General features: G+C 45.7%; 1 protein-coding gene across 7 annotated transcripts in view; it reads right to left on the bottom strand.

Moving 5' to 3' along the window:
• LOC137412870 (forkhead box protein P1) overlaps nucleotides 1-22409 on the bottom strand; it is a 350911-nt gene that overhangs the window by 15899 nt on the left and 312603 nt on the right. For 6 of the 7 annotated variants that reach the window (XM_078767672.1, XM_078767684.1, XM_078767682.1 and 3 more), the window contains 4 exons: nucleotides 11500-11576; nucleotides 9405-9506; nucleotides 4377-4498; nucleotides 1014-1107 (listed from right to left, as the gene is read on the bottom strand). In XM_078767672.1, the coding sequence (XP_078623798.1) occupies nucleotides 1014-1107; nucleotides 4377-4498; nucleotides 9405-9506; nucleotides 11500-11576 (395 nt within the window). The remainder of the gene's footprint in view (nucleotides 1-1013; nucleotides 1108-4376; nucleotides 4499-9404; nucleotides 9507-11499; nucleotides 11577-22409) is intronic. The other variant, XM_078767688.1, reaches the window with a different exon arrangement.

Genomic DNA, 22409 nt, shown 5'->3' with positions numbered 1-22409 from the left:
CATGGTGGTGGTGTGTTTTGAATTATGTGGTTGTGGGGTGTTTTGAATTACGTGGTAGTGAGGTGTTTTGAATTACGTGGTGGTGAGGGGTTTTGAATTACGTGGTGGTGAGGGGTTTTGAATTATGTGGTGGTGAGGTGTTTTGAATTACGTGGTGGTGAGGCGTTTTGAATTACGCGGTGGTGAGGTGTTTTGAATTACGCGGTGGTGAGGTGTTTTGAATTACGTGGTGGTGAGGCGTTTTGAATTACGTGGTGGTGAGGCGTTTTGAATTACGTGGTGGTGAGGTGTAATCGTCCCAAACTTCCAGTCTGCACCTACCCCTCCTGTATGCTGAGGGTTTTTTAAATTTCTTTTTCAACCTAAATTGCTTTTAAAAATGTAATATCACAAACACAACAAATAAATTTGTGCAAAATAATTGTTTGTATTATGATTGGTGTAAATCATGACAACACAGCAACTCAGGTACAGTCATTATACTCAACTAAAACACGCCCGCTCCATTGTCACGACGCGTGGTGAGGCGAGCATAGCGAGCCAGTATATATATATTATATTATATTATATATATATATATATATATATTAAAAAAAATATATATATATATGTGAAAGGTCCTCGATGAATCTTTGATGCTGTAGAAAAAAAAAAAAACCTCAAATATTTCTTGCTTACTTTGATCAGTGCCTGAAATATATTTGGACTGAAACATATACTTTCACACACTCAATTTGTGACATCCAACTTTTCAAATTGAGTCCACAGCTTGCCATAACGATGAAGTTCAGTTTTTTCTTTAAATTTTGAAAAATAGAGCATGATAAACAGGAAATTAATAAGCAATTAACCCATTCCCATTTAATTATCTATTTACATTACTCTTACTGATCTAATAAATGTGTATTGAAGGCACACAAAAATTCAAACAAGACAGGACTTAAAACATTCTTTGTATTTCTAATGGGTTTCAATAACAATAAAAAATGTCACGTTGTTCATTTAAACCGTACCTGCAGAGTGCTGTTTAAACTCCCTGAATAATCAAGGCCTTTCATCAATGTAGGACTTCCCCTTGAGAAGAGCGATGCAGGAGGGCTGCTAGAGCTAAACAGGGTGGCAGGCAGGCATGACAAAAGAAAGCAAAAAAAAAGAACTACAGTTTAGACGAATAACGTCTGGTTATGAATCGAAGAACATCAGAGGCATTACGTCATTTAACCTTCTTTCGTGAGTCCCGGAAACACCAATCCTCATCAAGAATGTGCATTTTCAGGGCAAGCCAAAGAAAGTTAAATGATTTGAATCATACTTTTCTCTTAATATTCACAGCTGCAGAGGCAGGAAGGCCTAACGCAATCTAGCTCTATCCAATAGAATAATGCCAATCGGTGATAAATGTGGAGCCCGGGACAAAAAATGACCGAAATGCCGCAACATGCGATTGAAGTAACTCGGCATGATATGAGCAGGATAGAAACCAAGAGAACGTTTAACGCCAATTTACTTTATGATTGCACATTTTCTTTGGTCAGGATCAAAATTTAGGAAAAGACGTAAAGAAAGACGATGTAAAGTTGCTTTTTGTTTCTGCCGCTTTTCAGAACAGGTGATGCTGGCAGCCCATGGCCTCGTGCTGCCTCTGCAAGCCATGAAATAAAGTATTCTAGGTGGGAATGGATGGTTGGTGAGGGATGGCAGGCAGCAGCCAGGGTGCAGGCAGGCAGCAAGGAAAGGAAAGCAGGCAATGTGGAGGGACACCAAGCAAAGCCAGCCCTGTTGTTGACTCCGCTTTCTCGAATTGCTTGAGGCTATCACCATTAAATGAGTACTTCAAATTTCAGATTGGTTGGTGTACATGTTCAAACAAGGCTATTCGAGGTGACAAGATGCTTTTAATTCAATACACTGTCACCTCGTCTTAAATGCAATAGTTTGGTTCCCAATAAATAGTTGTGTTGATGCAATGGTTGCAATTGGCAGGAGTGAGGGTCTATTCTACGTGATGTGATGAGTGGATAAAGGTAGCCTGTAAATTTGGTACAAAACAAAAATACATGTAATAATGCACTTAAAACCAGTACATAAACGCAGTGGAAGTGCCGATTGGTGCATCTGTGCATGTACCGTATGTCTTTATTGTATTGCACTGTAGTGTGTATTTACACACTGAAGGAACTATTTGACACGGTGATCGGTGATCAGATTGAAGACTGGTCAATGAATAAATCAGGCGTTGTCTGCCTCTGTTTCTTTTCCACCAAGATTCTAATGAAAGTTCCATTCAATGAAATTGGGTGAAACGTCGGCCTCCTCGAGTACAGAGCCTTATGTAAAGGGACGAATCACTGCCAATGCACATACATGTTCAGCAGCAGAAGACAAATCTTCTTTGTTGTTGCTGTCCAATTCACTTCTTCTTACAGGCCTCCTGTTAACACACATGTACCTTGCTGTACTCGATGAGGGGGCTTCGTTAATCTTCATGAGACACCACTAAGACGCCGTGTCGCCACCCAGAGGCCGCAATTGTGTCACACCAGGCTCACCTAAGGTGAGGGGCACTTGCACCTTTTCACTCACTGCACCTCTTATTGTTTCTCCAAAGACATCTTGAACAATCGAAATTCTACACGTGCACTGCACTGAGAACAATTGGGAAACCCAGGGACGAGGCTATTCGCAAGGTGTGTGCAAGGGGAGTGTCAATAAGTGGCCTTGACTCTACAAACCTTGAGAAGCCTTTGTGCCGCAGCAATTGGAACTAAACGGTGAGATTGTCACGAGTCATTACAGCAGGATGAAGTTGCGTAACATGGAAAACTAGAGAGAAAGATCCATTCCCTGAAAATTGTTGCACTTACCCAGGAATCGCATTTAACCAGGGTTGCACTTAAGAGGTGGCGACTGTAATAGCGTCCACGCTACCATTTGTGGTGTTCAGGCGGTGAACTCAATTGGAATGAAAATAAAATCCAAGATCTTCAGACTCCAAATTCCGATGCTAATCCTACCTAACGACACAAAGCACATAGGATATGCTAAGTGATATATGTTGCATGGCGGTGCGGAAGGAGTAATTACATTATTATCAAATCGTTGTTTATGCCTCTCAACTCCACTAATTTCAACTGCAAGGTCTGATGGCTGGATTATCATGCCAGGTCAATAAAATGTTGTCAGATTGTTGTTGTGTAATGGCAGGGTGTTACAGAAGCAAAGCAACCCACTTCACAAGTGTGAATTGAAAAATAAATTTAACCAAAAAGGTAAAGAGACAAAATAACAATTGGCAAACTTTATCGGGAAAGCTGCAAAGCCTGGCTGCAGCCTTTTGACAAAAGTTCTGCGTAAAGTGTAAAGGGAGTGGAATGAAGCGTTAAGAGTACGTGTGCGTTGATAAACGTATGGAAAATGAAGGGGGAAGAAGGGGAAGAGAAAAATAAATGGGTCACTTGGAAGTGTAAAATTTCTTTCAATGCAGTTGTTTTTTCTTCCTTGTACGCTCTTACTGGAGCAATGTTTTGGGGCGGCCTTTGCCCGTGCCGCCATCCAGAGCTCCGCAGTACGTCCAGGCCGAACCGGTGCCAGCCTCGACGCGCACAAAGCAATCATGCTTGGAGAGATTCGTGCGCACGGCATTCTGTGAGCGGGCGAGCGGGCGGAGCGCGGCGCCCATGAGCAGAAGCCAAGCAGGAAGGTCAAGCACAAGCAGGTGGTGGGAGTGGGGATTGGGGAGAGGGAGAGAGAAGTAAGGGTTATTAGGGACTCAGGGAGATGTGCACGATTGGTACAAATCAAGGCAAGGCCCCCAAGCGCTGCAGGAAGCGGGCAAAGGAGGAAAAGGTCTGGATGACTTTGTCAACAGGGTGAAGCTGGCATGCGGGTGGGAATGGTCGGCGAGACGTCAAGGGGGAGGAGGGATGGGGTGTGTGGAGGGATGGCAGGAGAGGTTGTGGGAGAGATGGCTAGGAATTTGACCTCCATGTCAATGCTGTGGTTACGGACTCAATTCCTTGTTACACGGTAAATTCCAGTCAGTTTTTATCATCTGCTCCCTTTCTCAGCCCAAAGTAGTTGCTTCAGTTTCGTCTCACTTTTCTCCTCTGTCTCTGTATCAAAAGTCAATCAAGCATTTTGCCACGCTGTTGAGCCCAATAAAGGATCTAACAGCTGTCCATGGCTGGCTTGTTTCCAAGCTTTTGAAAATGCATGTGATTGCAAATCCTCCATTGTGAGGCTTTCCCTCTCTCACTCTCCTCTTTCCCTACCCTCTCCCCTCACCCACACACCATTTTCACCGGCATGCCGCCCTCCCCACGCTAAAACCCCCAACCAAAAGGAGGGAGTAAGGAAGCGTGTTGGACATCACATACCCAGGGAGTTTCTGCGAGCGGCGCTTTTGAAACTCAATCTCGTCGACTGTCCACACGGCACCTTTAACATTCTCTACGCGAACAAAACACTTGTGCAGGCTAAGGTTATGACGCACGGCGTTCTGAAGAGCATGGCAAAATGGGGAAGCACGGGAGAGGTAGGTGGTGGAGCAGGAAGGGACATGCACAGACACACACACACGCACACACGTCTGTAAATTTACCACAACTTACCTCCTCACCACACCGCTATCAAACCGGAAATACAAAAAAAAAACATCCACCAACTAAACTTTTACCCAGAAGTTTTCAATTCCAGCTTTGGTACTACCAAAACGTTACCATCTTACATTATTGCATCGTAAATTAGAAAAAAACAATATTTGGGTCTTGAGTTTAGTACTGTCGTCTTAAAAGGCACAAACTTTTGAAATAATCTTTGTAATGCTACATGAAGCATCTGATTGGTGTGAAGGGAGTGACTGGCTTTCCTCCCCACTAGGTATGACACAAAATTAATGAGAAATGCGAAAGAAAAAAAACCGATAACATTTGAAAGAATTATGGGAACACACAAGGAGTCACACATAATGAGGAATTGTAACTCGATGTTGGGAAATGTCTATTTTATAAAATAGATAATCATAGAACATTCAAAACAAGAAGACATCATGCAGAGCACGATACTTGCAAAATCCACCCCCCCCCCCCCCAAAAAAGGTTACCACTGATCCATCAAATTGTCAATTTCATCAAGATTAAAATTGACAATCTTGATCAAAGCTCGGGTCAATAGGATGAAAAGTGACGATTTTTCAGATGAACAATGATGATTTTAGAAGTTTGACCTTGAATTGACCTTTTGACCTCAAAAATAGTTGGTTTCCCAATTTAGTGACTCGGTATACAAATGTTGTTAAATTTTCAAGTCAATCGGATGAAAAATGGCGATTTTAGAAATTTGACCTCCAGATGACCTTTGACCTCAAAACCAATAGGCTTCTCAATTGTGACGAGCTCCACAACTTTGTGAAGTCTCATGGCGATCGGTTTAGACCAAAACGTTGCCATCAATATTTGGGTCTTGAGAATAACAGACAGAATAACAAACGCAACCGACCGATATACATGAAAAATCTTCGATTTTGTAAGTACCAAAAGTGAATAGGATCTGCAATGCACTTGTATTTTGCTTTACACCTCGCTTTCTTGCCACTGTACAATTTATAGCAATGGAGGATAAATTTTTTTTTAAAGATTCGTTCCCTTACCAGGAACTTCAACGCAGGAGGAGGAGGAGGAGGAGGTCATTCGGCCCATTAAAGCTTGTGCTATGGTTGACAACCTATGGTTGTTTGTCCGTGTTCTCTGCTTTTTACATGTTGAGAAACGAAGCAGCACATACCATTTTTAAAGTCTTTGCTTTGACGCGGCCGGGGTTTGAACCACCGACCTCCCAGACTCATTGACTACTTTAACCATTAGACCACCGAGTCTGGTTACCAAGCAATTTTTTATTTGACAGAATGAACTCTGAAGGGATGAGGTGTTTTTTTCCTTCATTTTTTAAAGGTATAACCCACTCCAGAAGAATGAAATAAACCTCTCCATTATGGCCGCTCATTCAAGCACTACTTTGGCCAAACTGCAGGTTCATTCACATTTATAATGTTAAGTGTAGAATTATATTGAGATACACCTCTTGCTTGATGTGATTGCGGTGTGCTGTGCCCGTGTGGCTGCTTCAATGTTACGGTGTGGTGTGTATGTGTGGCAGGTGATGCGGTGGCAGGTGATGATGTAATTAATTTTTGACAAAAAAATCAATCAAATGAACACAATATATTCATTGTAATGTGATGTAAGATGCAGTTGTCAGTGTTATAAATGGTTTCACAGCTGTTACAAATGCCTAGAACTACTTTACGATCAGGTCACAGTGTATATTGGTGAAGGAAATGAGCTTAAACCACCAAGTAAGAACCCACCCCCACCTCCAAAGACTGACCACACCCTCAAAATAACCACCACGAAGCACACAGAGGCAGGAAATTGGTATCTTGAGGGAGGCATCCTATAATAACAGAGGAGATGAAATTCACCATTTCCTAAGGTTAGGAAAAGCAAGAGCTGAAGTAGCAGAGATAGCAAAATAAGTGAGATTTTGTGACAAACAAGGAATTCAATTTGCCACACAACTCGAACCCCAAAGGCGTTAGTTAGCGCACGTTAGGCGTGCTGGGGGCCGTGCCCACCTCACCCCCGCCCAGGAAAACGTTTTGAAAACAAAGCTGCAATTTCTTCGTCCGTCTGCAGTTTGACACCGACTACAAGTACAGGTTACATATACCACCACCACCACCACCACCACCACCACCACAGTTTATTATTATTACACAACCACAATAACTAACCTGGAATGGAGTGTTTGACAAATTATAGTTACGGTATTTAATAATAATAATAATTCTCAAATGAATATCAATATAACTAATTTAAAAACATATATATCCTACAACACTCTGTAGTTTAAATCCCAACACACATGATGACATCATATTTCACTATTTTTACCTCCGCCACCAAAGGTGGATGGAGGTTATGTTTTCACCCCTGTCTGTTTGTTTGTCTGTTTGTGAACAACATATCTCAAAAACGTTGTAGATGGATTCAGACGAAATTTGGCAGAGATGTAGCGTACGTCACAAGGACGAAATGATTAGATTTTGGTAAAGATCCGGATCCGGCTAGTAGACTTTTTAAAAGTGATTCTTCACCATTGGGAGATGGGGCCAAAAACGATACATAGCAGGAAATCTCAAAAAGTTGTGGACGGATTTGGACTAAACTTGGCAGATGAGTTGGTTTGGTGACAAGAACAAGCCGATTCGATTTTGGTTCAGGTCCGAATCCAGATCCGGCCCATCAGTGGGATAGAAAACATAAACTGTTCATCCTGGCGGAGGTTTGCGCTCTACCGAGTGCTGTTTTAGTTAAACATGCTTTTGTCATGAATAGATGTTTTGATCCTAAAATCTTCTGAAAGAAGGTTGAAATAAAGGCATAAATAGTGGCAGTGCCTAATTTGTTTTCTGTATCCTCTCGAGCTCCTGGATCCCCAAGTTTTGCTCCAATCTAGCTCATCCACGAGCCTCGACATTGTATACAAAATCTATACATCACGAGCTTTTGAAGAGCAACGCATCCCTGCTTCCCGGTGTTTATTTATTTAGAATAAACGTTGCACAAACAAAGCAAGGTTTGCATGGTTTGTTGATCGCAGCACCATGGGGGTGTGTTGTCGATTTCCTTGTCAAGCGAACTCCACCCCCATGCATTCGTAATCCACACATAAACTTTAAAAACATTGTCAACATTGTTGACTCTCCTGCCACCGCAGCTGCCAAATACTATTGCTGGCACGGTCGCCATTATAGGTTTACTGACATGGCTGAGCCGGTCACTCTCACATCAATCTCTTTATTTTAACTCCACGAGCAGCCGCTGTTCCCCCTGTGGCTGTCACTCTACCTTCAGCAAGGCCTTGAGGGCACATGGGCAGGCAGTACCAACCGGCCCATCCAATTAGCCATGGCACAAGTGGTTTAATTACCCAGACCTAAGAAAACCCCCAGGGGAAAGTGGGGAGGGGGAAGGCAAAACGTTGATGGTTTTCACTGTTTGCCATTCCATTTGCTAGTCTGGGTTTCATTTCCGACCCGACTATAAATTGTTGGTGGACTTGTGCTTTGCAGCCTGCATCACAAAGTGCACCATCCCTTGGACAGACATTAATTTGAGAGGCCCGTCTGCTAGCATAAGCTGGTGGATGTTAAATATCCCACAGAGTCTTTCCCATAAAGTCGATGATTTATGGCTGGTATCCCAGCCAAGTTCCAAATTATTGTCCTGAGCCTTGCTGGGAAGACAAAAACAAACCACCCAGTGTAATCCTTGCCATGAGGCTGCTTTGACTGCAAATAACGTGCCATTGACAGAGCAACAAAGAGAGAGGTGGGGGGAGAGAGAGAGAGAGAGACAGAGAGAGGTAGAGAGAGGTAGAGAGAGGTAGAGAGAGGTAGAGAGAGGTAGAGAGAGGTAGAGAAAGAGAGAGAGCGAGAGAGAGAGAGAGAGAGAGAGAGAGAGAGAGAGAGAGAGAGAGAAAGAGAGAGGTAGAGAGGGGGGAGAGAGAGAGAGAGACAGAGAGGGGACGAGAGAGAGAGAGGGGGGGGGAGAGAGGGAGGAGAGAGAGACAGAGAGGGGGAGAGAGAAGGGGGGGGAGAGAGAGAGAGAGAGAGAGAGAGGTAGAGATAGAGAGGTAGAAAGAGAGGAGAGAGAGGGGGGGAAGAGAGAGAGAGAGGGGGGGGGGAGAGAGAGGGTGAGAGAGAGGAGGGAAAGAGAGGGGGAAAGAGAGGAGGGAGAGAGAGAGGCAGACATACAGAGAGGGGGAAGAGAGAGAGAGAGAGAGGTAGATAGAGAGAGAGAGAGAGAGAGAGAGAGAGAGAGAGAGAGAGAGGTAGATAGAGAGGGAGAGAGAGAGGTCGAGAGAGAGAGACAGAGAGAGAGACAGAGAGAGGTAGAGAGAGAGGGAGAGAGAGAGAGAGAGAGAGAGAGAGAGAGAGATACAGAGAGAGCGGGAGAGGGGGAAGAGAGAGGGGGAGAGAGAGAGACAGAGAGAGGGATGAGGAGAGAGAGGGGGAGAGAGAATGCCTTTAATAATTAACAATGCTTAGTGCGTAATTAAAACACCCATCGGACAACAAAAGTCATGACACAAAATGTCATTATGTCCGAATTAACAAACTAGTCATGAGAATCATATTCACGTAACAAATATGTAATCAAATATTTTTCACAAAAAACATATTTATGTGGAAAAGATCATATTTACGAGGAATGAGATTTTCAACAATGCGATTGTCTCTGTTTCCCCTGACATTCGACATCCCTGTATACATTGGGAATGAGGACGTAGCTAAGCAAAAGTACATTAGTCCTATTTGTAATGGATAAAAAGCTACAGCTTACCTTCCAGGTGGCTGTGTTAGTGCGGAAGTATGCAAATGTTCGAGTGAACCAATTGTAGATCTCGTTCAGAGTCATCTGGTGATCTGGTGATTCAATGATGGCCTGAAAAATGAAAGTGTTTGTTAGATTGAACTCGGTAAGAAACACACTAGAACCTAAAAAAATTTTTATTATAGTAATGGAGAACATTATCACTGACTTGGAATCACCATGGAGAGTAAAAGTAAGTGGAGACTTGGGAACAATCAAATTAAATCGACAGATATCACAGTGAGGATTGAAGAATAAAAAGTTGGAAAAAGTTAACTAATTCTACTTATGTGCAAGAAATAGGTGAAAATGTAAAAGTGTATGCAGATTTTTAAAAATCTTACTATAATTCACCAAATGTCCATCCGTCCGTTTGAAGGTACCGCAAAAACGGCTCAACCGATCGCAACGATATTTTGGGTGGGTATTCCTGGGACCGCTGGGAGTAAAATAGGCTTTATTGTTTTTCCAAGTTTTCCAATTTTCCAGTTTTTCCAAACACGATGGAATAATATTTACCGATATGAACAGTGATGTGGCTTTTGTTGAAATTCTACAAATATTGTTTATTCTACGTACCAGGAGAGAGTAGATCGACTCCTGACGAACTCTTCTTATATAAACGTGCGGCTCCGAAGTAACATGGCAGCGTGTGCAAAGCGACTGAGAAACAGATGTAGCGGCCGCTTCCGTTTTGCAGAATTCAATCCTTTTCAAAATGGGCGCCATGTACTGTTTAGATTTTGATGATTTGCGTGTGATATGATTTAACGGATGTTTATATGAATCGTTTAAAATAAAAAAGCCTTCAATTTCTGATATTTTGACTTTTCATTTGGGCTTCCCAATTGAAGCCCCGCCCATAGGGTGGGTACCGTTGCTAGTGTAACTAATTCATATACACTTTCCCTCATGCCCACCAGTTAACAACTAAAATTGAGCAAAGTAAAGTGAAAATTAATGAAAAAAAAACGTTTCCGGATGCATTGGGACACCCCTTCAAGCAGCTTTTCCTTGCCAATGGTAGTAATTGCCCATGTGTCGTCAATGGTATTAAATGCCAAAATATTAGCACTTGCAATGTTATGGCATCACTGCCAGGAAGAGAAAGAGGCTGGAGAAGTGAGGATGGGAGGAAAAAGGAATATGTGGAAGGAGAGGGAATGGAATCTGCAGGAGATATTGGGAAAACGACTGCTGTTACCCTTTTAACGGACCCAAATTATTCCCACCTTACTGTGCGGTCGGCTCAGTCTTTCATGAAATGGTTGGCCAGGCCTGAAGTTCGAAAAAAGCTGATTTGAGCAGGAATTTGGAATTTGTTCAGGGTGTCGGAGATAACTCGCACACACTTTGTGAATGACAGTGTGAGAACTTAAAAACCCATCAACCAATGTACTCGCAAACAGGACACCCAGCTTAACGGCAATTTGAGGGATGGTGCACATTGTGATGTGCCTTGTGTCATGTCAAGGCACATTGTCATTTGCCTACAAAGCAGCAATGTGACAGTTCAAGAATCAAACTCAGGCTAGAGAGCTCAACAGCTCAAAAGGTAAATGCCTCTGTACCCCTCTATACCATCCTATCAGTTATCGGGAAAAGGTGAGATGGGGTCAAAGTTTCACATTTTTTTGTATACATAATTAACAGGTCACCCGTTATCTCAATAATGAAGCATCTTGACGCACTTGGTACTGTCTTTTCTCCGAAATTGTAAAAATCTATGATGCTCTGGATTTACGAAGTGTTCCTATTGGCACACAAATTGAATCGAGCTGAGATGTGCTGAATTTTTGTTATGCACGACAACACGTTTGCCATGTTGTTGTATTCCTCCTTTAACATCATATTATTTAAATCATATAACCTCTCCAAGTGTCTCTTGAGTCATGACAAATGGATCCAAACTCTGAGAAATACACCCGAGCTCAACTTAAATTTTACAACAGCAGCTGAAGTTGCCATCATTCTCATGATATGATCAAAAACTTTAAGTTGCGATGCCACAAAAAGACAACATCATGAAGAGAACTGATAATGAAAGATTGAGATATGTACTTACCTGTCTGATGAGCGATGCATACGTGAATGGTGGACGCACCTCCGCATTCTTGTAAAACTCTTGGTTTTGCGCAATGTCTGCAGACAAATTGCAGCACATGAATGCGCAACAGAAACATGAAATTCTTCAACTGCATAGAACCAGGAAATATAATCTATCACTATCATTTGTTACGTTCCACAAATCCCACGTGATCATTGCAACTTCTGTTTGGAACTCTGTCAGAACCTGTGGCATGGATTTTTACATTCCTTGAACAATGGGAAAATTTATTTAGTTTTGGAAGAGCTGACGACAGAGTAACAGAGTGAGAGGTTAACACCGAGAATGGAGCAGAGGTGAATTGGCAGACAATGATGGAACAAATGGGCAAGGAACAAAGAGATGGGCATCATAATAAGTTGGGACATGCAAATGAAAATGGAACAGAGGGGATAAGCTGACAAAGGACAACAAAGGACATGTGAGCTCACAGGAAATGCTGACAAACAGGTAAGGATGGAAAAGAGCAGGTGAGCTGGAGAGGGAATTTGGTGAGAGACAAGGAGATCAGGAGTAGGGGGTGTTTATGAACCACCTTTAGAGGCCATTTTTCCCCGCAGAGCAGGGGTTGGCCTTTTTCAGGCACCTTGGTCCCCTTTTTGAAGCAATGTTTTATGGCCGGATATCCTTCCTGCCGCCAACCCTGTTAGTCGCCTCTTGCGACACACAGGGAATTACCAATGAACTGGTACTCAATTTGCCGACCTCGGAAGGATGACAGGCTGAGTCAAACCTCCTGGCATTGGTTCAGCGATCGACCAGGATTCGAACCCAGGATCCTAGGATCCAAAGCTGGCACCCTAACCGCTAAGCCAACACCAGGCCGAGGGGGGGTGGGGGTGTATGTGTATATATATATATATATATATATATATATATATATATATATATATATATATATATATATATACGTATATATATATATATATATATATATACATATATATATTGTTGTGGAAATGAGAATTGGGTTTTGTATTGTTGTAAAAAATATCACCCTCCTTCCTCCAGTTGTTGTGTATAAAGGTCAAAGGGCGTCCCTTAGTTAGGTCATATACAATCACGTTAGCCAATCATAGATTTCCTCCTTGTTGGTAGTTATTTCCTTATTCTGTGTATTAGGTTAAGGCTTTGTCTTCCATTAATTAATACTCCATTGCACCGAATTCAAATAGATAGATCCCCTTTTTCAAATTCCCCCAAAGCCTTTATTACCAACTGCATTTGCCTCCATTGAGCACGCGGTCGGCTCGGAGAAGAAAGGCGTGTCTCCACCTCGTCATAGAGGGGAGGAGTGAGCCAGCCCTTGCTGACCAACCCAGAACGAGGGGTTTGGCTTTGAGAGGGCGTGGGGAGAACCGTCGAGTAGGTTCGCGAAGGTTGAAGGGCGTGGCATATATAACCCGCGGGAGACGCCCCGACCTCAGATGAGCTACGGAGATGAGATTCAGAAGATGAGCGCTTAAAAAGCACGCGACGCACCTGAGACGAGCTGCGTGATCCAGGAGAGGAGAGAGGGATGTCCCATGAGCTTTAAACCACCACAGCTTTGAGCTTCGACGGCAGTTTTCGACCGTGGCCGCGAAGGAACGGCGGCTGCTGAACGTGCCGATCGAGAAGGAGGCGGCGGCTGCTCACTCCTGGCCCGACCGTGCTCCGGTTCCAGTTGGACCTTCCCCTCCTTCCAGCCAATCGTTCCTGCCTTCATTCCCCAGTCGTGTAAGTGTGCTCGTAGTCTGTCTTTTGTCTTGTCCTGGGGTACTAAGTAAGACTGAATAGGTAAGCTAAGGTGCACTGTGTCCGCTTCTTCTTCTTCTGTTTTTATTTTATTATCCTTCCTCCTCCTTGGTTGCTTTCAATTGTGTAAATAGTAAATAAATCATATTTGTATTTCTTACCCTTTGCCTTTCTTTCCTCTACATCCGTCGTTGTTGTCTTTTCCCTCATTGGACACCTGTGGCACGATTTTGGCCAACATTTCAGGATCGGGTTAGTCTTGGTAATAGTTCGTGCTGCGGTTGCTAAACACCGCTCGGCAATCAATTAACATCTGTCCGCGGTACGAACGGGGCTGTGCACCGGCCTTTCCAGAGGTCGCGGTGCAGCTTCAGGGACCACGTCGGTCAGTCACAAACGAGGGGATTAATCCCCCCTCGAGAAGGGATCCGAGGCCGACGTTGGGTCCGCAACAATTGGTGTCGGGAGCGAGATACGGACATGAAGCGCTTAGCGCGCTCAAATTACGAGTGGCCCAAAATTTTGTTTTATAAAATCCCAAATTGAGTCGCGCCATGGATGATCAAGGCGACAGGATGCCGGTGGGGGAACTAGAAGAGGGGTTAGGGGTAACCCAAGACCAGAGGGAAGAAATGGAGGAGAGAAATGATGATGTGGTTGAGGAGGTATCAGGCGCACAAAATGGCGCCCTCGCGCACGTGGTTACAGCGGCACCAAATGTCGCCGCGCCCGCGACCGTAGCAGCGTCGCCGATGGATTGGGGCCTATTTATGGAACAAATAAAGGCCTTTATGGTTAAGTCGGGTGAAGAAATGGAAGACAGAAGGAGGGCTGACAGTGAGCAATTAAGAGAGGGGTTGAACAATAAATTTGAGGGGTTAGACAATAATTTTAAGGGGTTGGACAGTAAATTTGAGGTGTTAGACAATAATTTTAAGGGATTGGACAGTAAATTTGAGGGGTTAGACAACGGGATAAAAGAGGTGAAGAATGGGTTAGCGGGGCTAGAAAACAGGATGGAAGACAAATTGCGGGCAATAGGGGAGCAATCCGCCTGGGAAATTAAACAAATGGGAGAGCAGATAGAGGAGGCAAAAATCGGGTTAGACACTAAATTGGATGCTCAGAGGAATTAATTGGGACAGATGAGGGCGGCATCTACTAAAGAAATGGAGGAGATTGGGGAGGAAATAAGACGAGGTGTAAGCGAGGAGGTCTCGGGGGTACGCGAGGAGGTAAAGCGAGGTGAGAAGCGTGTGGAGAAAGAGGTGAGAAATGGGACAGCCAAGTTACAAGGGGGCATAGAAGATCTGACGCAGGAGGTGGAACAGCTAACGGTGGGACAAAAGGAACTATTGGAGCAGGTAGAAAAGAACACTGCGGTACTAGGAGGGTTAAAGGCGACACAAAACGAAATCAAAAATGACTTAATAGCGACGAAGAGGGAATGGCAGATGGTACGTGAGGGACTGACAACGAGGTTGGACGAGGTGACGGAGGCAATAGAGACGAAGGACCGGGAGGTGAGGACGCACATAGAAACGGTCAAGGTGGCATTAGAGGACGAAATCGAGGAGACGCAGCGGGAAATAAAAGAGGTGAAGCAAAAGTTAGAGGAAGTGGAAGAGGGGGTGAGTGAAATTAAGAAGAGACGGAGGGAAACTAAGGAGATAAAGGAGGAAGTGATGGAATATGTGCAAGGTCGGTGCTCAAATCGTGATGGTGTGCTCGCTAAACAAATAAAGAGTTTGCAGGTGGCGAAGGAGGTGCGGAGACGAGGTGCCGAGGTGAGTGGCGATATACGCGGAAATGTATATGGTGTGAGGGGAGATTCAGTCGGCTTGGGGGTTGGTTTGGACCCGGGTGTTCGTGAGAGGCCGCTGGTGAAGTGTGCGACAGGTACAGAGTGAGACGGAGGAGGTGTGCGAGAATGTCCAACTATGGGGTGTGTGAGGAAAAAGTGCGCGCCGAGGAGTGAGTGTGGTGTCGAGAGTGAGTTGGTCGGAGCGCGTGTGCGGGGGGGCACATGGAAGCGCGTAGTGGGGAGTGTTACAAGGGATGTAACGAGAGAATGCACACCTGTGGTGAGTGTTTAGGAGGGTGTAATGGGAGAATGTGCGCAAAGGATGCGCGAGAAAGGTGTGTAACGGACGGGTGCATGAGGAAAGAGTACGCTGTCAAGAGTAAGGGTGAATGCGCGACCGAGAGTGGTGGTGAAAGTAGTAAGAGTGACACGGAGCGTGAGTTGGTTGTGGCAGGTGAGAGAGGATGTACACCTGGAATGGAAGGATGCACACCTGGAATGGTAGAGCGCGTATGGGAATGCACACTGAAGTTGGTAGTGAGGCACGTGATTGGGTGTACGGAGGAGAGCACACCTGTGGTTGTCACAGAGGAGGTGGCGCGAAGAGGTGTGTTGGTGAGGTGTGCGAATGACGAGTGTGTGCAAAGGTGTGCGGTGGTCAGGTGTGTGACAAAGTCTGTGAGCGGAATGAGTGTACCTGGGTGTGTAAGAGAAGGTGCAATGACTAGGAGCATGGGAATGGCTGGATGTATGAGCAAGGAACGGAACGCGGATGTAAGTGGAGCGGGTGTAAGCATGTAAGTGGAGCATCGACGCTAACCGGTTAGCGGTTACATCGACTTATAGCCGAAGCGGGCCCTCGGTGCGTGCCGGGCAGCTTCGTGTGCCGCGGGGACCCGTGGGGATCGTAACCGCGGCGGTTTGGAAAGAACCGCCATGCGGGATCCACGCCGGGCCACGCTCTGAACGGTCGCGTCCGTGCTCCACTAAGCGGAGTGGGCGGCCTGGTAGGAAGGGTCGTCATGGCGACCCCTTTTTGTTGAGGCGTTCCGGCAGGGCGAGATCGGGCCATTGGACGGCTCCGTGCCGAGATGGTGCGTGGGATCTCGGCCCGGGTAAACCTCCTTCCCTGCACCGAATGCCGGACGAATCCAACCGCCGGCACCAAACAACCCGAATTCATTGCTCGGCTTTGCGAAGCCGAGTTTTAATGATGTAACGATGCACCGAGGCTCGAGTATAGCAGACGTGTGATGATGATAGTGTTTTGGACCCGAAATCGAAAAGCAAAATTTGATGATTGGCAAAGGATTGGCAGATTGATGATTGGCAGATGATTGGTAGAGTGATTGGCAAATTTTTAATTGGCTGGAATTTGGTGAGCAAAATTTATAGTGAGAGATACCCGATGTGGTGGGATGGCAACTCTGCCATCCCTCACACCGGGGGCAAAGGAGCACTAGTTATGGGGTTTATGGCAGTGAAAACTAGCCCGGGAGGGTTAGGATATCGTGTGCAGGGATCTAGAGAAGATGACCATAGGTAACGGTAAGGTTAGGTTGTGACAATGATACCTGTAGTGGGGACGCAGGTAGATTAGTTTGGATTATAATGACGAGGGAGCGCAATAAAGTAAGGGACGACTGGGAAGCGCGAGTTTCAGAGGGGAGTAGGTAGATGAGATGATGCCGTGTGTGTGTGTAAAAGTGTATTGAGAAGTGTATTGTGGGAAGTGTGAGGTGATAGTGAGTTGTATTGAGCGTGGAGGTGTATGGAGCAGTGTATGAGTGAGTGATGGTGATGTGTGTTGTGTTGACCAAATGGTCCAGGGAGGAAGGAGGGTGCAGGTGGCACCAGGTGAGATTGCACAGGTGTGCAACTGCAGGTGTATGGAGAATGGTTGTGGGGAATATATGGAGTATGGAATGGATGGTCGTGGAGTGAGTATGGTGGAAACTGTGGAGTGGAGTGGATGGTGCGAAGGTGTGGATGGGGAAAGGAGGATGGACCCCATCACGAATACCCGGGGAGGGTAGTGTAAGTGTTAGGTAGAGGGTACAGGTAAATTGTGGTTGGATATTGGCATCTGTGGTGCGTGGTGGAAGTATGATGGTTGAATGGGTGCATTAGTGTTGTGGAAATGGCTGGGCGTGTAGCCTGTTAGTATGTGTAGTTGATTGGGCACTCCACCACTGTGAGGATGTCGGCCAGGTGAGGCCGCAGGTGGGCTCTGGGAGCCGGTAGAGTTGTTGTGGATGGGGCCCGAGGATCCGGAGGACGGACCCGGGTAGCCCAGTGCCAGAGAGGGCACCGAGTGGGGTAAGCGCCAAGGAGGGCCTTCCCCAGTTAGATAGGTTAGGGTGAGGAGCTAGGTAAGCTCGGGTTGCAACTACAGTGGTGGAGGTGTGCAGGTGGGTAGACCTGCTGGGAGAGCTACACGACTCAGCCCGGAAATTGTGCAAGGGCACCGGGAGATGAATCGGGGGAGTGAGACCCCAAATTGAGGAAGCACCACAGTTTGGTCAATGGGAATTTGGTTCTTAAAACCGCATTGAGTGGAAGAAGGCCAATGGTTTGGCAGGGAAAGACCCCGGGTAGTGTAAAGTGTATTAAAGTCATTGAGAAGGTAGTTAGGATGGAGATCTCCTCGCACCATCTGCATCCACTCACCTGAGGTGACAGGACTCCACACCATGCCATGTTTTTTTTTTGTTATTTTATTGTGCAAGTGTTTGGAATGTGAGACGCATCATGACGTGGGTGTGACATTGTGCTTTGTGTTTCATCTCTCCCTCCTTATGAGGATTGATGATGAAATGGTGATGGGAAATTTGGTTCGAGGGATTGTGGGGACGAATTTGGTATAGGGGAAATATGGGGAAGACGAGACATTAGTGACGAATTTGTAAATGTGTAGATTGTTGTAAATATGGGGTAAGGGCAAGGGTAGAGTAGGTGACGGGGACGGGGGGGTGACCTACGGCAGGGACGAGCTTTCTCACTTCGCTCTCAGTACGCACCTCGTCTTGCATCGCCTTTATTGATGTGTACCCTTGTGACCTTACCCCTCGCTCACCTGTCTCCCCCCCCCCCCCCTTGTCTCCCACACGAGGACTGTGCGCCACTGGGCGCCGAGGGGAGCATGCGAAAGTCCGCCATTGTGCGCCCGAAACTCTCGCAACCACAGCTGTCTGCATCGATGCACCACGTATGGACCACATGTCTGTGGCTGAGCACCACTTGTGGACCCCATGGGTTGGGGCATGGCCCCTCTGCTGGAACCGGCCATGAAGGCCTGAGATCTTGCTGGCGGACCTTGGTCACAGGGCACCGATGCCACACAGGTGAACCCCCTAGTCGGCCCTGTGGGCCATAAATTAAAAAAATGGACACGTTTTGTGCTTGCAAATTTATTTCCACCAAATAGGCTGCCAGCAAAGAAGTTGACAATATCTGGAAGAATACCAATATCCAGCAGAGGGAGCCGAAGAGGAAGACCAGCACCAAGGGTTTGTTTGGTTATTTTTATTAAGAACTGTGGTGACTGTGCACCGATTGGTGCTTGATGGTGTTTTTGGTGCGTTGTGGGTGCTTTCTGGTGCGTCGATGCAGGGCAGACTGTCTCCCCCCCCAAAAGAACAATCACAGGTCCTGGGTTGCGTTTTGTAAATAAAATAGCGTCAACTGTAAATAATGCTCCCCCATCGTTCATGTTGTAGTTTGAAGACAATTCCGCAATTCGGTTAGCTGTGGGCATGAGTCTGTTAGGTAGGGTGCAATGGAGCAGCGGGACATATTTATTTGTGTTTTAAAACTGTCACACTCAGGGTCAGGTTAAATGTAGAGGGAACTACACCTACGTGCCACACTAAAAGTAAAGGTAATAGGCCCGGGACGTGCCTAAGAGGAGGAGGGTGCAGTGTTGTGGAAATGAGAATTGTGTTTTGTATTGTTGTAAAAAATATCACCCTCCTTCCTCCAGTTGTTGTGTATAAAGGTCAAAGGGCGTCCCTTAGTTAGGTCATATACAATCACGTTAGCCAATCATAGATTTCCTCCTTGTTGGTAGTTATTTCCTTATTCTGTGTATTAGGTTAAGGCTTTGTCTTCCATTAATTAATACTCCATTGCACCGAATTCAAATAGATAGATCCCCTTTTTCAAATTCCCCCAAAGCCTTTATTACCAACTGCATTTGCCTCCATTGAGCACGCGGTCGGCTCGGAGAAGAAAGGCGTGTCTCCACCTCGTCATAGAGGGGAGGAGTGAGCCAGCCCTTGCCGACCAACCCAGAACGAGGGGTTTGGCTGTGAGAGGGCGTGGGGAGAACCGTTGAGTAGGTTCGCGAAGGTTGAAGGGCGTGGCATATATAACCCGCACCACGACGCCCCCGAGGAGAGATGCGCAAGAGAAGAGACGAGATACGAGACACGTAAGAGAGGAGACGAGATGAGAGACGCGCAAGAGAGGAGACGAGATAAGAGACGCGCAAGAGAGGAGACGAGATACGAGACGTGCAGGAGAAGCGACGATATACGTGCCACGCAAGAGGTGAGAGAGAGTCCACCACCATCAGTTTGAGTCCACCACCATCAGCTGGGAGTCCACCACCACCAGCTTTGAGACCACGCAGTTTCGACCCGCTGCGACGCGGGAGCCGGATTGCGGTGGCATCGGTGGCCGTCGAGGTCCCGCCCGACGTCCCGTGTGGGATCAAGCTCCAGCTCCGGTTCCCGTTGGACCTTCCTCTCCTTCCACCGAATCGTTCCTGCCTTCATTTCCCCATTCGTGTGAGTTTGATTGTCGTCCGTTTTGTGTGTCTCGTCCTGGGTATAATTAAGACTGTAGGTAAGCTAGCGTTGCACTGTGTCTCCTTGATTCCTTCTGTCTTTATTTTATTATCTTTCCTTCTTCCTTGGTTATTTTGGTCCTGTAAATAGTAGGAATAAATATAGTAGCATTTTCAAACCTTTTTGCCTTCGTCTTCCTCTTCTTCACATCCGTGTCATCTTTGTGATTTCTCCATTGGGAACCTGTGGCACGATTTGGCCAACGTTTATGAATCGGGTTAGTCTTGGTAACAGTTCGTGCTGCGGTTGCTAAACACCGCTCGGCAATCAATTAACATCTGTCCGCGGTACGAACGGGGCTGTGCACCGGCCTTTCCGGAGGTCGCGGTACGGCGTCAGGGACCACGTCGGTCAGCAATAAACAAGGGGTCTAATCCCCCCTCAAAGGGGAACCATAGGCCGACGTTGGGTTCCGCAACAATATGTTAATATGTCAAGAGATGACGATCTGAGGCATAGGTAATGGGATGGGTGGAGGAGTGGGGGTTAGGGTTAGGATAGGGTAGGGGGTGGATAGTGGGGATGGAGGCATGGTCGAGTCCCAAACAAACAATACAAAGTGTCCCATTGTAAGGGAGTGACCCCACTGCTGCATCCTTAGCAGTGAGCAGAGACGATCACACTTACATCCTCATGGGGTGCCAAGTTCGTGATTACGTATAAGTTTGTATGCATGACACACCAATGTACAACATCATAGGAATTGCCCACAAAATGATGGATGATATTATTCCCATGATAATATAAAAATCAGTTTTCATTTTGATAACCTTAAGGATAGCTTTAATGGAGCAAACTTAAAGAGAAAGATAAGATGCAAGATAAGAGCGTTATGAGAAAGGGAAGAGCTGGCAGCATGATGACAAGGCTGGGTGCATAATGACAAGGCTGTAGGTGTGATGACAAAGATGGGAGCATGGTGACAAGGCTGGGGGCATGATGCCAAGGCTGGGATCATGATGACAAGGCTGGGGGCATGATGCCAAGGCTGGGATCATGATGACAATGCTGGGGGCATGATGCCAAGGTTGGGAGCATGATGCCAAGGCTGAGTATGGTGACAAGGCTGGGAGCATGATGACAAGGCTGGGAGCATGATGCCAAGGTGGGGCTCATGGTGACAAGGCTGGGATCATGATGATAAGGCTTGGAGCATGATGACAAGGTTGGGAGCATGATGACAAGGCTGGGAGCATTATGAAAAGGTTGGGAGGATGATGACAAGCCTGGGAGCATTATGAAAAGGCTGGGAGCATGATGACAAGACTGGGAGCATGATGACAAGGCTGGGAGCATTATGAAAAGGTTGGGAGGATGATGACAAGCCTGGGAGCATTATGAAAAGGCTGGGAGCATGATGACAAGGTTGGGAGCATGATGACAAGGCTGGGAGCATTATGAAAAGGTTGGGAAGATGATGACAAGCCTGGGAGCATTATGAAAAGGCTGGGAGCATTATGAAAAGGCTGGGAGCATGATGACAAGACTGGGAGCATGATGACAAGACTGGGAGCCTGATGTCTTCACTGGTTAAAATGCATTTTGATTGGTATGAGCTGTGCAAGCATTCTGCAGGAAAACTTCTCTAGTCTGGTTGAAGGTGGAGTTTGTTTACGGAAGGTGGGATTTATGTGGAGAAAGCAGCGCTTAAAGTGTTGCAGAACAGGAACAGTTTGCGGTGCAAAAGGGGATTTGAGTGCTGTACGCACTCTAACGGCCCATAGTTGGGTTCACATGACATCATTGCTAACGTCAAGTACTAGAACATGTAAACGGGAACAGATTCAAAGTTTAAACCATGTTCCTGGATAATATATGTATCATTCTTGGGCTAGGAATGATATATGTAATGTGCATGCAAACAGTTTGAGCTTTGCAGTTTCAACTATCAACACTTTTTGGGTTCAGAAAAAGCAAACAAAAACTAGGCACTCTGTCAGAAGTACATATAATGTACGTATTCATATCATTTACAGAACAATGAATGAATGAATCTCTTCAAGATCGCGTCGTGTGTGCGCATGACTCACTATAGCCAAGTCAAAGAGAAATAAATTCATGGAAACCCACATTGTTTTATTTTTTGTTTCTTTCTGTCGGAACACGGTGTATAAGAACATTTGTTACAGTCTTTATGCATGTGTCACAAAATTTAACGTAACGATACCAAGAGATTGAATTACCGATGATGAAAATCATGTGGGAAATCAAAACTTGCTTTGTCTGGCCCAATGGACAGCAAGAATGAAATCAATATCTGCTGTTCTTGTTAACTATGAATCCCCGTATGACACTCGGCAGGAAATTTCAGAAGACATGCTGGAAATCTATCTGCTCACGCTGATGAGTGTAGCCTCTGGTGAAGGTCATTCTCTCCTCATCACGTCAAAATGCAGAGAGGCACCATGTCCGGAAAATGATACAATAATATATATATATATATATATATATATATATATATATATATATTGTTGTGG

Source organism: Myxine glutinosa, chromosome 1 (assembly GCF_964187855.1).
Source record: "Myxine glutinosa chromosome 1, kmMyxGlut1.1, whole genome shotgun sequence".
NCBI lineage: Eukaryota > Metazoa > Chordata > Myxini > Myxiniformes > Myxinidae > Myxine > Myxine glutinosa.
This window is presented reverse-complemented; position numbering and strand designations above follow the sequence as displayed.